At 31.6% G+C, this 17,405-nt stretch overlaps 1 protein-coding gene across 2 annotated transcripts; it reads left to right on the forward strand.

Moving 5' to 3' along the window:
• The first annotated feature begins 6,727 nt into the window (after positions 1-6,727).
• Positions 6,728-8,601, forward strand: LOC108337189 (dof zinc finger protein DOF2.4). 2 transcript variants are annotated; one of them, XM_052873283.1, is made up of 2 exons: positions 6,728-6,928; positions 7,145-8,601. In XM_052873283.1, exons 1-2 carry the CDS (start codon positions 6,875-6,877, stop codon positions 8,183-8,185), a joined length of 1,095 nt encoding a protein of 364 aa, XP_052729243.1. In that variant the 5' UTR covers positions 6,728-6,874; the 3' UTR covers positions 8,186-8,601. The 2 variants fall into 2 exon arrangements, with proteins under 2 accessions (XP_052729243.1, XP_052729244.1); XM_052873284.1 differs by having other exon boundaries at positions 7,148-8,601.
• Positions 8,602-17,405: the final 8,804 nt, after the last annotated feature.

Below are 17,405 nucleotides of genomic sequence, written 5' to 3' on the forward strand. Positions count from 1 at the left end.
TAACAGAATATCTATGGTTGCTTGAAGAAATTGCAATTTAAAATTAGATAGTTTAACTTTAGATTATAGTTATTTCAAGGAATTTATAATATATATTTTTACATTATATTCAAAAAATGTTATCACGTTAATATATATTATGTTTTTCGTATACTAATATATGTTATAGTTTCTTGAAGTAATATTATAGTTTAAAGTTATACATTTTCACTTAAAGCTATAATTACTCAAAAGAATCATAGTTTATAATGTACATGCTACAGTTTTATCTCAATCATAGTTTATACCTTTTTCAATATGGTTATTTTCTTAATTTTTTTACTTGACTACTATAGTTTATAATGTATATGCTTAACTTTGGAGTAATCAATCACAAAAGAGATAAGTTTTTTCTTCCCTTAAGAAAAAAAATATATAAACTTATAAGATGAAGCCCAAGTAATATGTGAGAGAAAAAGGTTAAAGACTAATTTATGACTTAATTTAAATGGTTTAAAGTTCAAGTTAGACCATGTTGAATAAAAATTCCCAGATTTAATTTGTATATACAAAAACTGAACCTTGATTTCATGAAGCAAGTTCGTGTCAAGGTGGGTTTTGCATTTTGATACAGATTGTGTAATTAAATAGTTCACGCCAAAAACAAAAAGCTTTAATTCAGTTTTGTTTTTTAAAATTATTATACCATCATGCAGCAAAACTTGATAAAGGAAGGGAATGAATTTAGAATTGAATATTATTCACCTACTGTCGTTTTTAAATGATGTTTGTATGTTTTAAGTATTTTCTTTATTTCCTGAAATCATTAGTCAACTTTTAATATTTTAATAAAAGTACTTACAGTTTTAGTGGGATAATTAATATTTAATATCTTTTTTTATTCCTTCATCAACGTCTGTGAATTTGAATATCAAAGAACTATATTGTTTTTTACAATAAAGTATCTGCATGGGAACATGATGTATTATTACTTCTAAGTTTTTTATTTATTTGTGTATTATTACTTCAAATACTTAAACTAATGTGAGGATTATATATATATATATATATATATATATATATATATATGGTTTTTTGTGAATATTTTAAGCAATTTTACCACAAATACTTAAAAGTAACTGTTTCGGATGTGTAGGGCTGTGCGGTTCCAAACCTTCTAGTTCTCCTTCAATCTTGTCTCAACGGCGGATCTTCTTCCCAAGCTTTGACTTTCCTCTTGATCTGGAGGGGTGGAGACCTACAAAAGATTCTCCGATGCCAAAGTCAGTTTCAGAGCAATGGCTTTTCTCAAGGGATAGCAATAAATGTGCATTCAATGTAACCTATCTACCACTCACCGTGAACCTGTATTTATAGTTTTCGCTATGGGCTTGGGATTAGTGAAAAGTTAATCACGGCCCAATCAGCCCAATAGCTCCTAATTTCTACTTACCTCTAAACCAGGTCAATTTACCTGAGCCACAGTAATTAGTGATTTGGCCGGTCAGTGTGATATGGGCGTCCGCCCAAGTTATACGAGCGTTCGTCTTCCCTATGGACGACTCGGGCATTACATTGGGCGGACGCTCCTCTACACGGTCGCCCGACACTTCGTTGGGCGGACGATCCTCTATGCGGTCGTCCGGCATTTCGTTGGGCGGACGATCCTCTATGCGGTCGCCCGGCACTTCATGATACCAGTCGTTTGCATTTTCTTGAAGAACAATTTTTGTGAGCATGGAGAGTACGGCTATGTGCGATCGTCCGGCACTTCATGATACCAGACGTCTCTCAGCATTTTCTTGAAGAACAATTTTTGTGAGCATGGAGAGTACGGCGCTGTCTCGTGGTGATGGAATTCCTTGTGAGTTCTTCAAAGTTTTTCTTAGAGACAGAGGTTCTACCCAGGTGGTCGGCGTAGGCACCGAGATGGTCGGACGACCTCATTGGTGGGCGTCCATACGTGCGACGCCGGACATTTGCTGGTGTAGGAGAGTTTATACGGGTCTAGGTTCAATCCGTACCTACTTGGGCGGCTAAGACTAGGGCGGTCCAGCATTGTCTGTGGCAGGTGTGACATGGGCGTCCTTTGGGCGGCGCCCGTCACCTCATGGGCGCCCTTCGTACGGCGCCCGGCTCTCCCTGGTACAGTAACCTATTTCATTCGAGGTAGACAGACGTTTTCACCAATAATTTTGGAAAGAAAAATTAATGTTTTTAAAATTTATATATTTAATCATTATCAGTAATAAAAAAATAAACAAATAAAGTATTAGTACCATGTTTTATAATATATAGGAGAAAAAAATTGAATTTCTATATTACCACATAAATTCTCTATTGATGTGTAACCAAGAAAAAGATGGGGAATGCGTTCAAATCGATCACAAGGCTCGATAAATAAATTTGATTTAATTATATGTCTAAGCCCAAATTTAGCATAAAAAGATCATAATTTAATAATTTGTGTTTAAATCAAACCTATTTGAAGGCTATAGTGGCTTAGGTAAAAAAAAAAAATCATATTCAATTCATCGAACTTCTAAAACGAGTCTAAGTTTAGAAACCTACTTTGCATGATTTTTTAGTAGGTTAGGCATAAATCAGATTTATGTTTCAATCAGGTTTAAAAAAAAAAAAACTAGATTTAATTATTAATTGTTCAAAATTTCAAGTTCAAGCTCGGTATCATGAGTCAAATAAAAACTTCATAGATTCGTTTCAAACTTCTAAAATAAAGTTAGTTAATACTGGTTTTGTGGGTTAGGTGCATATTAGGGCATGGTTAAGTTGGACTAAGAAAATGTTCAAATTTACATTGTGCTCAAATTTTACATTGAATTTACTTAGTTGATCCAATGTATTTTGTCATTTTAGCAAAAGATAAATGAAAGGTAAAAATAATTAGACAAAAGGTAAAAATAAAAATAAAAATAAAAAACTCATGAAAACTTAAAATTAGAGCTATAAAACATTTATCTGTTTTCAAAAGTGATTTTTTGTATTTTCTTATGAAAGAAGAAAGTAAAAAAATAATATTAAGTATAAAAGTCTTATGTGTTAAATATTGTTATTATAATGTAAATAATTTGAATTTATATGTCAATCATCACACTTAGAGAAGAACTATCTGATTTTTTTTATATATAATATGCATTTTCTTGAAAACAAAAATCTTTAAGGTTTTCTTTCTGACGTGGGACCTAACTTTTAGACAAAAAATGATTTTTTATTATTTATATTTATTTACTATAAAATAGAATTATCCACTATATTATTATATAAATAACTGTCCAAAATGACTTAATATCTTATTTAATTACTTTTATTTGAACATGATGACAAGTAGTAATTTTCTTTATTAACTTTAATATATAGTTTCTGTTATATGAATTTAATGTTAGATTAAGAACCATATATGTATTCTTTTCTCTCTTTTTTCAAAATATTTGTTCATCCATCTTTTAAATTATCAATTAGTTGTTAAACTTTAAAAATATATTAATATATTTTTTTGTCTAAACTTTATGATAAAAACTTTCAATTATGAATATTGAGTTTAAATGTCATTCATTAATTTAAGTTTTGAAACCAAAAACAAAATTAATAGTAAATGGCTTAGATACAAAACATTCCCTAAAAATTATTATATAATCGATTTATTAACTTTAATTTTAGTTTTGTCAGCTTTTATATTTTAACTTAGAACTTTCACCTAAAATATTTATAGTCGTCATTTCAAATCTTAACATCAATACATGGGTTTAACAGTAATAAATGTTTTCTTCCTAGTTATCATGAGTTAATACTTTAATAGATGACATAGAAAATATTGGATTATCATAACGATGAAAACACACGTCTAATTCATTATGAATTTGAGTCAAGTTGGATAAGAAAAATGATTTTTTTTAATTACAAATTGAAAATCAACTTATTTACTTAACTAAATAAGTTTAAACCAAGTTATAATAAGTAAGTTAGAGAGTTATAATCTCACATACAAATAACCATATTTTCATACTAAAAAATACAATAAAAAAAACAAAAACTCTTAATATTAATTAAGTATTAAAATATATACCCATTATACTTTCATAAATTTAGTAAGTCAATTTATCTATTTATAGTTGGTCAAACCGGATTCAAAATTTTCTAACTAATTATTAAAAAACATAATTAAGTTAACTTAGCCCAAGATTATAGTGTAACTCGTGAGTCAAGTTGATATCTTTCACAGCTAATCTCCAAATAATTATCAAGAATCAGGTCTCGACAATGAACATATAATTACTAAAGTTGATGTTAAAATTTATCTAACAACAGTACATTAATCTTAGACATTATATTAACCAGCAACGTTAATATTCTTAAAAGTTGACAAGGATGTTATATTACACGTTTTCTTTGTCTGAAGTGAGCACAGCCCTTCCATCACTGTCTATTCAAAATCCGTCATTTCAATTTCAACATAGTTTGGCAGACGACCATAACGTACATTTAGTGCTTCAGTGGTAACACAAATCACTATTTTCTTTCAAACATGATGATAATAAGTACAAAAATAATAGACACTGGGATTTAAAATTATGTATTATTGTGATGATAATTAAAAAAACTTGGAAGTGCAAATTAAGATTCAAATTTCTAGTTGCGTTGTTTAAAAAATTTGAGGAAATTTTCAGAACAAAATACGAATAATGAAAGAAAATTAAAGAAAAATAATCAAAAGTTTTTTTTAGTTAAAATAGATATACACGCTTTATTTTATACTTAAGTATATCTTTGTCCTTTTAATTTAATATTTTTGTAGTCCTTTTAACATGTTGTTTAAGAAATTTTCAAATATTTGCAATAGATAAGAACCAGGATAAAAAAATAGGATAAAACTCACTCAATGAAAAATGAAACTGAGATTAAATATTTATCCGCAAAATTATTCGAGCATTATTTATATATACATGATTAATTAATCAAAATAATTCATATAACTATTATTTTAAATATTAAAAATTATAATTGGAGTTTGGTTATTTTTAATTTTATTAAAAAAATCTATACAGTACCCGTACACTTGACCATATAGATTTATATATTGATATAATATTTAAGAAACGACTCACAAATTGTTCTACATGGGATTAATCTTAGATTAAACTTGCTAAATTCATTCTCATTACTTTAAATTAAATATTTCAATTGCACAACAACCTGAATTGATATGAATAAAATTCCAATCATGTCTAAATTTTATTTGTGATTGAAGAATGATTTTCAGTTTAATTAGTACCTTCCAAGTTTAATGAGTATATTGACAAAGCATGTAATCATGAGTTTAAGGATGGTGTCAAAAGCAAAAATAGCTTTCAATGTAATCATGAGTTTCCAAAAAAAAAAAATTTTTAGATGAAAGTATTTGATATTATAATTATTTCCCGATTATTTGATTTCTCATAATTAATCTAGTTAAATTGCGTTAATCAAGTAATCTTTTTCTAAGGAAAAATGACGAGACATAAAACAATACAATTTACTGATATGAAAGACAACAAAAAGTTATTAACTCGTATGAGCTAACAGTGTTAAATTTCAAGAGAGAAAAATACTTAAAAACCTTAATTTTTTTGTTATAACTTTTTCACATGTATATCATCAGAGAAAAATGTTGAAAATAAAGTATACACTCAATATTTTTATGACAACTCGAACCTTTATCAATCATATACATACATACATATATATATATATATATATATATATATATATATATATATATATATATATATATATATATATATATATATATCCTCTCTTTCTTCTAGACCCAACTAGTTGAAATCATCTCACCTAACTACATTAAAAGTGTAAAGTGCAAAAGTTTAATGCATATTTTTATTTTCTTCATATATATGTGTGTATGAGTTTTTTTTTTCTTTTTCCTCCCATGTAATATATAATAAATAAACTTCCAATTTCCAAGACTTTCACTTGATATCCAAACAATCTAGAAACAAAGTTTCATTGCTTAAAAAAACAAACTTTCACTTGGAAATTGCTAGTTTTGAGTACATTCTACATCTTCATCAAATGTTTGAATCTGATAAAAAGTGATCTAATGGCATGAGTGAAATGGTAAATAAGTGTATGAAAATATGCAAAAAGGTGTGTATTTTTGTATGATAGACATGTATTAATGAATAATTTAACAGAAAAAAAAAAGGAAAAAGCTGTTGCTGAAGAAAAGCTTAATGAGATAAAGAATGAAAAAAATAATGAACACTTTTTTCTGAACAAGAGCTGGCGGAAGGGAAACAAAGGTACGTTCGATTGTGACGCATCCACCGATGACCTCCCCACCATGAGTCCATGACTCAACACCTTTTTGCTTTTCAATTCCAACTTATCATATTCTAATAAATTGTTTTTCAACTTCTTTATATACTATGTTAATCTAAACCTAGGGCTAGGGTTTCTCTTTCTTTTAACTCTTACAACATGCATGGCCATTGGAGAGTAAAATCTTTAACGCTAATGCCACAGTAAAAGCAGAAGAGAAAAAAGTGCTTATGGAATAAGAAACTGCTTCGGTGCTCCTCCATAATCCTCCAATAATTTTAATAGGAACAAAAAGAAAGAGAAAGCAAAAATTAAGAAGAAAAGTAATATATATATATATATATATATATATATATATATATATATATATATATATATATATATATATATATAGAAACACCCCACACAGCACAAGCTCCTTTATCTTTTTCCCGTCCCCTGTGATATCTTTCTCTGCAACTCTCTCATGTTGATGTGATTCTCCACCCACACAGCACCAAAGAAAGAACCCATCAAACTTTTACAAAAGAGAAAGAAAGCTCTCTAATTAACAAGAGCTATGGTCTTCCCGTCCCTTCCAATCTATCTAGATCCACCCAACTGGTCACAACAGGTAAGGATTAATTCTTTCATTCTCTTCAATTTCTTTTCCTTTTTCTTTAGCTTCTTCATCAATAAAGCAATTAATCACAACATCAAATATTCCTACTCATACAACTTTATCAATCCTTTTTTTTTTATATTTTTTCCTGAATATACTCTTTGTATATGTGTACGCTCAATTATGTAGTTTTTTCTTTTTTCGCTCACTTGTGAAAAAAATTCGCAGCAGCCTAATCAGCCAGCAGGAATTGCCACCCAGAATCCGCATATTCCGCCACCTTTGCAGCCGCCACCTTCATCGGTGACGGCTGCTATTGGAGGTGGTGGTTGCGGTGGTGGCGGCTACCAGGGCTCAATTAGGCCGGGATCAATGGCTGATAGAGCTAGAATGGCAAAGATACACCAACCTGATGCAGCACTGAAATGTCCGCGATGTGAATCTGCTAACACCAAGTTTTGCTACTACAACAACTATAGCCTTTCACAGCCCCGCCACTTTTGCAAGACTTGCCGTCGCTACTGGACCAGAGGAGGTGCACTGAGAAACGTGCCGGTTGGAGGTGGTTGCAGAAGGAACAAGAGAAACAAAGGAAGCGGCGGTAGATCGAAGTCTCCCATGAAACCCTCGACAGGTTCTACCTCTGCAAGTGCTAATTCTTCTTCCAGTGGCTGCACCACTGATCATGTGATGATGACTCACTTGCCAACTCCAACACAAACTCAATTTCCATTCTTGACCTCCTTGCATCATTACAACAGTGACTACGTTTCTGGGGGCATTGGATCTCATTTTGGGACGATCACAACAACACCTTTGGTGGGTAGAAATAGTAGCGATGTTGAGTTTCAAATCGGTACTGGTTCAGCTTCATCGCTTGGTAACAGTGGTGGAGCTATGTTGTCAAATGGCCTCGGTGAGCAATGGAGGTTGAACAATCTGCAACAAGTTCAGCAGCAGTTCGCTTTTTTGAGCACTAATCTAGAGCCGCAGATTGGGTTGTTTCAGTTTGGTGGTGGAGAAAATAACAATGCTGAACCGCCAAGTTATGCAAAGGAAGGTGGCCGGTTTAACATTCGGTCTAAAATAGATTCTATTTCTAGTCTGAGTGGGTTGATGCCTCAGGTTAACACGATAAAGATGGAAGAAAATCAAGGTTTGAATTTGCCAAAAAATCTCTTGATGGGAAATGATGCACTTTGGAATGGAAGTGGCAATGCATGGAGTGAAGTTCCTTGTTTCACTCCTTCAAATAACCACATGTTGTGATCCTTGAAAAATTAAGCCACTTCAATTCTACAGCTTTTGGTTTCCTAGTCGCCACAGATATTTTTATGATCATCATAGTAATGCATGATCGAATGTATAAGAGTTAGAATCACTTGCTAACTTTGGAATGGAATTCTACCTTTATGCATATACGAGGATAAATGGGAAGGAAAGACAGGAAGTTCAGAAACACTTTGTGTTACATCTAGACGAGAAAATGGTACGCAACTCTTCAAGTAATTTCCTTTCTCCAACGTTGGATATGTCGTTGATATTTTATGTTGTACTCCAAGTATGAACATGATGAGCGAAGGTATATTGGTGTATTTGTTTATATGCATGTTTTGTGATGACATGAGCGGTTAATTTTACTAATTGTGTGAAGCTATTTGGACTAGTCTAGAAGGCTTTCTTTATATGGTGGTGATGTCACTTTTATATTTTCTCTTTGACGATTTGCACCAGGCATAATGTAAGTTCAGAAACTTTGAACATTAATGTGTCTGACTTCTTACCCCTTTTAGTTTTCATTAATCTCAGTATCATAAATAAATTATAATATTTATGCATGTATGAACACTGTGCCGGTAATGGAATTGCCAACAACAAAAGTAATGGTCGTGTTTTGAGTATAACAATGTCAAAGAAATTATAGCACACTGATCGATATATATGCATATATAACCACAATTAGAAAGTCAAAGGAAATGCATACGAGAGATACAGAGAAAGAAAATGAGTTTTGAAGACACATTTACCAACACATTATACCAAGTTGGAATCCATTATATCTTTTTCCTGATTTTCAAAGGGCAATGCAAACTTTAAAGTCTGGAAACTCCCACTTTTGGAGGGTTAGCAAGGTTGTAACGAATTGTGCATGAGATTCAGTTTCATGAAACATTTTTTCCACGATCGTGCATTGATTTTGTCATGTTTAAGCTCTGGTTTGATCTGACCCATTTCTGCTGGTACATTCAACTTGCTTTTAAAATCATCTAAATATTAATTGGTCTGATATTTGGAGAAGCCTTTTTCATCTTGATTACTTATTTTTAACCTTTCACAGAAAAAGCAGTTTGAATGGATCCAAATTGGGACCAAGGGAGTGAGAGAAGAGTCACGTTGGTTTGGTAGAATTGTAGCAATACGAAAATGTACTAATATGGTGTGGAAAATTATTATCAAATTATAAGGAAATTGACCAAACGGATCTATCGTACTTCCTTGTTTTGTATGTGTGAACTGAGAGCGTTAACGATGGAAAAGGAGGACATGTACTTATATATATCTGACTTCAGTTCCAAAACAAAAGAGCTAATCAAGACAAAGAATAAAACAAACTTGAAATAATCATCAAATGTGAGGTACTACTACTACGTACAAGACAAAGAGCAAGAAACATACTTAAATTTTGGTTTTCTTTTCTATATATTCTCAGCCTTCATCTGTCATCATTATTCCTTAATTTTTCTGTTACAAGGTAATAACAGAATAAAGACAGAAGGAAATGAATCTGGTAAAGCAGATTTGTCATAAGCTAATCATGGTTACGATATGTCAGTGAGATGATAAATTGAAGGAAGCTTTTAGAGATGGAATCTGGGAGTTTGGGTGTGGTTTGCTTTTTTGCAAGTTTCAAAGCTAGGTAATTGCTTGCTTACTAGAAGGAATAAAGGTGTCACAAGATAGTCAAAAAAGCGAATCTCTCGCAGTGGAGGGTGGTTTTTGTTGGTCGGTTGGTCGTAGTATAGTGATGGGATAGTGATCAAAAAAATGTGTAGGGCTATGGTAATGCACATATATACACAGAGACGCAGAGAGTCTGATGATAAAAGCAAAGAAACTTCGAAGAAAGAGGATGAGGTCCACCAGAAGACAAGTATTAGTAGAAGTAGCATGAGAAGAGAAGAACTAAAGGTAGGTTTTGTGGTGTGGCTCAGAATCCCAAGCAAGCTTTTACTATACCATAGATAGTTGCTGATGATGCCCACATGTCTAGGCGTGAATATGTTCTCTCTGTTACCCTAGCAGCTTTTGCTTTTCGTGACGTCCTTCTTCAACATGATCATTTTCTCTCTCTCTCTCTCTCTCTCTTTGATTCCAATCTATTCCTTCTTGTTTTCAAGGTATGTTGTCCCACATAACCTCAATCATATATATATATATTAGATTCTTCCTCTCACTTTTGAATAATTATATCAACATCTTCTACTGTGTAGAAACGTGAGCATGCAACCTTATTCATAACGTTTATTCTCATCAAACAAAGACGTCTTTCCTTCTTTTTCTTTCTTTTCCGCAACAAAAGAAAGAAACCCTGATCATCTTCTTAGCTAGCTAGCTACTGCAACAAAACTATACATAGTTAGTTACCATCAAGGTTCTTACTATTTTAAGATTATTCTCAGGGAATATATATATATATATATATATATATATGTGTGTGTGTGTGTATGTATATATCAGTGTGGAGTCAGCATAAACTTTACAGTTATACAGTTTAGGAACTGAGTGAAAATGTCTCTTCTGCTTACTTTATTCGGTGATCAAAAGAGTCTGGAAAACTATAAATAAGAAAGATGTTAATTTGTATGCAATTATGAGAACAATCGATTACCGTAAGATAATGAAAAAAAAGGATTAAAAGAGAAAATATAATAGGTTGAATTAATGTATGATTTAACCATATATATATATATATATATATATATATATATATATATATATATATATATATATATATATATATATATATATATATATATATATATAGAGATAGATAGATAGATAGATAGACAGACAGAGAAATAGATTCTGAATTAATATATAACGTGCATGCATAAGCATTTGATTTAACAATTTTGGAAAATATTTGTCATTTGCAAAGTGGCTACATGGATGTTTAGCCAAAGACCAAATGCATTAATTGTTTGTTTTTAATTGATATTAAAAATTAATAATAATATTTAAACGAGGGATTACTCTTTTAAATAATATGTAAAAAAAAGGGGAGTGATATTAATTATTCACCATGTGTGCTGATATAAATCCAGTCTTCTATTATAAAAATGTCTACTTAGTATAACATTTTTTTTTACAAGAATAATATATCATTCTAAATTTAAATTATATATGATTAGAGGTAATTATTGACATAAATTTTCTAACCGTAGTATATGATTTTTTATTTTGCAAATTTAATTCTAAATTGAGCTTTCCATTCATAAATTATGACTAATTTGATAATTAAGCAATTTAACATTAATTTAATTTGTTGTTAATTTAGTAATAATGTCCATCTTTCAATCCGACCCAACCTAAAACATGGTTAGATTAGTTCAGTTTAAATTAAAAACGTAAAAATTAAATAACCTATATCTATCAAAATGAATTATCAGTTATATCAAATTATGCCAACAAGTAAAAACACCTTACTAATACCTTTTTCTCTCTCATTTGTATCCTATCATATAATTATCACATAAATAACTTATCTTTCATATCTTTATGTGAAAAGGTGTTCATTGATATTTTTAAATAGAGTAATAATGGTACCAAACATACTTTTATATTCATTTCGTATAAGAATAAAATAATTATAAAAGTATAAACTTTTATATTTTATCAAGAAAAAAAATAATATCAAATAAATATAAAAAATTTATGCGAAAATATATATTTTTTAAATAAAAAGTAGTTTTAATGATTTTGACTCAATTAACTAGAACATGTTATGTAACATCCCAAAATACCATAATTACCATAAATCAGGATTAATTACAATTAACAGTACAATAAACAGTCTTTAAGATTTAACAGAGTTCAAGGGTCAAAGCCGAACGGCTACAGTACAAAATAACGAGCGTTTCAGAGAAACAAGAAAATAAATCAGAATGAACGGTTTTACAAAAGAAGTAACCGAACGTCCAAAAATGAGCTAACGTCTACAACCTAACATCTACGAGCGCTCTAAGGCTCGGCCTTTACTTCAACTTCCACCAGATTGGCATCGTCCAAATTTTCTTCTTCCAGCATTTCTTCAAGGGATGCACCACCATCTGCTCACATCCACAACGGATGATCATTGCAAGACAGGACGAACGTACATGGACAGTGGACAACACAATGGAAAAACGAAAGGGTAAGCTTACGTAATTTAAATTCATACTTCAACATTTTTATTCAAACCATCACACAATCAACTCATATACGCATAACATCAATCAAACATAAATATACTAATGCTAGACCGACCGTCCGGACTGTATGAATCTGTGTAGTTACAAGCGTCCTTGCACCCGAGTGATGTAGTAACTGGGATACACCAAACAGCTGCCACTCGAGGTAAGTCCGTTCTTACGTCGCCCATGTTAACTTATGGACTAAGGACCTCCTGCCGTTCCCACACATGAATACCCCCTTCTACTTGAAGAGGCGTATCACGGAACATCAGGATGGACAGCGAGTCTTAACTTATCCACAGTCATACTTTACCAAATTTAATATCCAATAGAAATCAGAGTCGTTCCTCCTTGGAACGCTCGTTCAAATATCAATATCATAACTTCACCTCATATATGATTCGCCCATTTTATAATTTCCTCAACATTACATTTTCATTCTCAATTACACTTCTCTAAAAAAACGAACGTTAATTAACTGTATAGACGAACGCTATTTGAGATCAGGACGAACGCTATTTCAAATTCAGGACGAACGCTGTTTAAAATCAAATACTTATTCAGTTGTACGAGCGCTTGATAGGAGACCTTGCGCGATTTAGAACGAACGTTAGATATAAGGCCGAACGATATTAAAGACGAACGCTCGACATAAGGCCGAACGCTATCAAAGACGAACACTCGACATGAGGTCGAACGTTATCAAAGACGAACGCTCGACATGAGGTCGAACGCTATCAAAGACGAACACTCGACATGAGGTCGAACGTTATCAAAGACGAACGCTCGACATGAGGTCGAACGCTATCAAAGACGAACGCTCGACATAAGGTCGAACGCTCTCAAAGATTTAAATAGAGACGCTCGTTCACGAGCAGAATTCTTTCCAAATGAAGGAATCCCATTCTAAGTTATTTTAAGAGGAAACCGAACGGTTTAAGACCGTACAGTGACGAGCGTCATTTATCAAAGGCATGATTTAAGTGCAGATTTCTCAACCTTAACAAAATCCAGATTTCAACAATTTAACTTATACTTTATACTTCAAATGAATCTCAAATTGATGAACTTTATACTTTCACTTCTAGATTAATTCATATTCAATAATCAACATTTTGACAATTCATACATTGTAGTATTCATCCATCACTCATACGTTTCAACCAGCATGCAGTTCAACCACCCAGAAATCATATCAGTAAACATTCATAACAGCACAACAGGGTTCGTTCATGCAGATCCAGAAAAACACGTATACAGAAATTTCATACAGACGACCCACATCATGCTTTCATACACTCATACATGTATAAATTTAAATATATGTAAGCTTCCCTTACCTGGATAGCAGTGTACGCCCTAAAATATGACTTCCACACGCTCAACCACAGCTCTTCTATACGTAACAGCCCCTTAAGTCCCTTCTACGAAATCTCACCTTTTTTCTAAACACCAAAATCAGAGTTTTCTCAGAAACAGTCCATGCATGGGCTGAAGACATGGTTTGGAATGAAACCCTAATGGACAACTACTAGAGGAAGGAACTTACCAGCTTAGAATCAATTTCTGTTCGGTCCAAACTAACGTCCGCGTCTCTGGAAACGTTCCTATGGTTCTGAAATTGAAATCGGAGAAGGAAATGAGGAGTTGCAGTAGAGAGAAGTTTACTGGTTTTAGAGAGAGGTTGGAGAAGTTGAAAGGGTGAGTTCTGAGGAAGAAGATGAATGGTGCAGGTGAGAGAAAGGGTTTCTAAAAATTCAGATTTTTGTGGATTCCCCGTCAAAACGAACGAGCGTCTCCTAGCCCGCCACCTGCACACCAAATCCTGCTTTGGAAGCTTCTCCCGCGACACATGGCGTGCGTGCATGCAAAGATTGGTGCGTTTTTAATGCTTCCAGAGAAATTGATTTTTGGCTCAGCTTTCCGTGCACAGCAGAGATGAAATCAGAGTTGGGAGTGGGTTTTCTTAAGGGAATTAAACATTGATTGTGGGGGTGCATTAATGATGATATGATATGTAATTTACAGAGTAAATTTTCAGGGTCTCACATGTTAAAAAAATTGATTAAATTACTTTATAGCATTAGATGTGTTTTAAAATACATATATTTTCAAAATTATGTATTAGAATAAAATATTATTAGATATGCAATCATTTATTTTTTTATACTACTATATATATCCAACATAATAATTTTTTAAAGCAATTAAAGGCAATACATACCACCAACTACTCATTGAACTAAAAGAAATGAATTTAATTAAAAGGTATTTTTGTAAGGAAATACTTATGTAAGAAGCATTTCAATTGATTTTTTAAAAATGATCAAACATGATTTCTAGTTCGACTTTTATAAGGAAAAAAAAAACAGAAAGAGTATGAGTAACAAAAATTTAAGAATTTTCGAAGGTAGAGTGTGTGAGTAACTAAAATTTAAAGTGTAAACTACATATATAAAAAGCCGAAAGGACTTTGATTACTACAAAAGGTGCAAACTCTCAAGGTAACTAGAGAGAGAAAGTTGGCTTTTATTAAAAAAGGGCCTTGCCTCCTGAGTAAAAGGCCTTGGGCCCATAGAGATATTTGGGTTAGGAGTGTTATTCCTTGCACCTCTTTACTTTTCTTCCTGCACCCTACATTTCAAAAATATATTTCTTCAAAATTTTGAAATCAATTGAAGCTTTCGAAAAATTCTTAAACGAATTTCAATATCGTTTAAGAAAATAATTCTTCAACGAATATTGGAATTCGTTGAAGAAATTTTTTTTAAAAGCTTTAACAAATTTTCAAAATTTGTTGAAGGCTTAAAAAATCCTTCAATGGATCTCAAAATTTGTTAAAGAAATTTTTCTTTAACGAATTTCGAAATCCATTTAAAAAAAAAGAAGAAAGTGTAGAGTTTTTTTAAAATATAACAATTTTGAAATTTAAAAAAATGTGAGAGTGCAAGGAGAAACATGGGACATGGGATGGTGTAAGGAATAACATGTTAATAGTTTCGATTTTCATAAATACCTAAGTTATAAAAAAAATATCATTTCCTATAATTATTCCATCCACCTATTTTTACTCTCGCACATTTTTTTTAACCCAGTGACACCTCCTTACTCCTTCTTCGTCTCCAAACCTGCACCACCACACTTCCTATATTTCCTTCTTCCTCAACTGTCAACCTTAATCTCAAAAGTACATTCGTTTTTGTTTATATGTCTTCAGTTATATTTGTTTATAAATGTTTTAGCACATTGTAGACGAAAATAGAAATTGGGAATGTAAGGTATAGGCTTACAGATTTGGCAAAACAGGATTAATTGAAATTTTAAAATTTCATTTTAGGTTTTATCAAATTTTAAAATATGAGTTTCATTAAATTTTAAAATTTGATTGGAATATTAACGAATTTACGGTGTTAAATGATTTAAAAATTTATTTAAGAGTTTGAACGAATTTTGAAATTTATATATATATATATATATATATATATATATAATTGTAATTTTTTAATATTTATATATAATTTTGTACGAGTTGTGTATTGTTGTTTTCTTTATTTATTCTTTTTAAAGTAATTATTTTCATGTGTATTGATTTTAATTTTTTTGTTATAGAAATGTTAAGAATACAAGATATATATATCGGACTAAGAATTTTTGACAAAATGAAGCCAAAAGGAGACTTATGACATTTCTTCATAGAAGGGGTTGTCTACAACATTGTCTCGTCATGATTTTTATGAGTAGCTACTGGATGTTATTAAGGAGTAATTATTGAGCAGCACAAGCATGTTGTTAAATAAGAATATAAAATAGATGGATTGCCTAGAGGTCCAGAATATATATTATTATTGACGAGTTATATCGATCACGTTGCATTCGTGTTGTGGTAAGGTCAGGTTAATAGTTGTTGAATATATTTTCTGAATTTTGATGCTTGATGAGTTGTTTGAACTTTATATGCAATTGTTTTGTTTAAGACTGAGGGGAGATCACGTTGGTCTCCCATGGAAACATTAAACAAATTTGGAACATGTCATTTGGTTGTTCAAAATTTTGTGATGATTTCTCATTTGCTATGCAATTTTTCTTACTATTGCACCGATAAGGTTTTGATATTGGCATTCATCGAGAGATGACATAGAGAAACAAACATTTTTCATGTCCCTGTTGTGAGATGATTATCACACTATATGATGTGTCTGCGTTGTTACATGTGCTTATAGTGGAACAATTATGTCCGAATAAAGTACTAGAATTTGAAGCGGTTTTGGAAACTTTCATCGACCTATTGTGCGTGAATCAAATTAGGGCTACATCTGAGCTTGTTGAGATACCTATACAATACATCTATGAGTGACCATCAGCAACGACATCAACAAAATCAATAATGTAAGGATGACAAATAGGATGAAACTAGGATGACAACGCGTCGGGTAGTGCCTACCTACTACTCGACTGACATGAAAAAATTGTATCGGTTACCCGTCCCGCTACCCGTTGCATACTAGCATAAAAAAATTTGTGGTTTTTTTTTCCAACTCACAGATACCCATTAGATACCTGCAAATATTTAAAAAAATATATTTTATGAGTTTTTAAATGAAGCTCAAATTAAATTGCAATAAATGAAGGTAATAAAAAAGAGCACAACTATAATTAAGTCTTGAAATAATTATGTCACAGAAAAACAAAGCAAGTTTCAAGCACCAAACGGAAGAAATTTGAAGGAAAAGATAATTTGGTTATAACACTGTAGCAATTATGAGCAAAGAATCAACAACCTCGCTTTGTTGAACGTGTCACTTTCCAATTCCTATACCCTCTGATGAATGAGTTTGATGGGGAAGGACAATGGTAACACAATGGTTTATATGCATCTCACAAATTACGTAATCTAAACTTTGAAAGTAATTTTAACATTTGTATGTAAATATTACAATAATGTAATTTTTCATTTCTATTTTATAAAATATCTTTAATTGATTGAGAATGTTTTCTCAAATATTACTAGCAAAATAACATCTTTGGGTAAAACCTCA

Source organism: Vigna angularis, chromosome 2 (assembly GCF_016808095.1).
Source record: "Vigna angularis cultivar LongXiaoDou No.4 chromosome 2, ASM1680809v1, whole genome shotgun sequence".
NCBI lineage: Eukaryota > Viridiplantae > Streptophyta > Magnoliopsida > Fabales > Fabaceae > Vigna > Vigna angularis.

Coding starts and splice junctions, on each gene's coding strand:
- LOC108337189 (XM_052873283.1), top strand. CDS start 6,875: ATGGTCTTCCCGTCCCTTCCAATCTATCTAGATCCACCCAACTGGTCA. Junction 6,929..7,144: donor CACCCAACTGGTCACAACAG/GTAAGGATTAAT, acceptor AAAAATTCGCAG/CAGCCTAATCAGCCAGCAGG.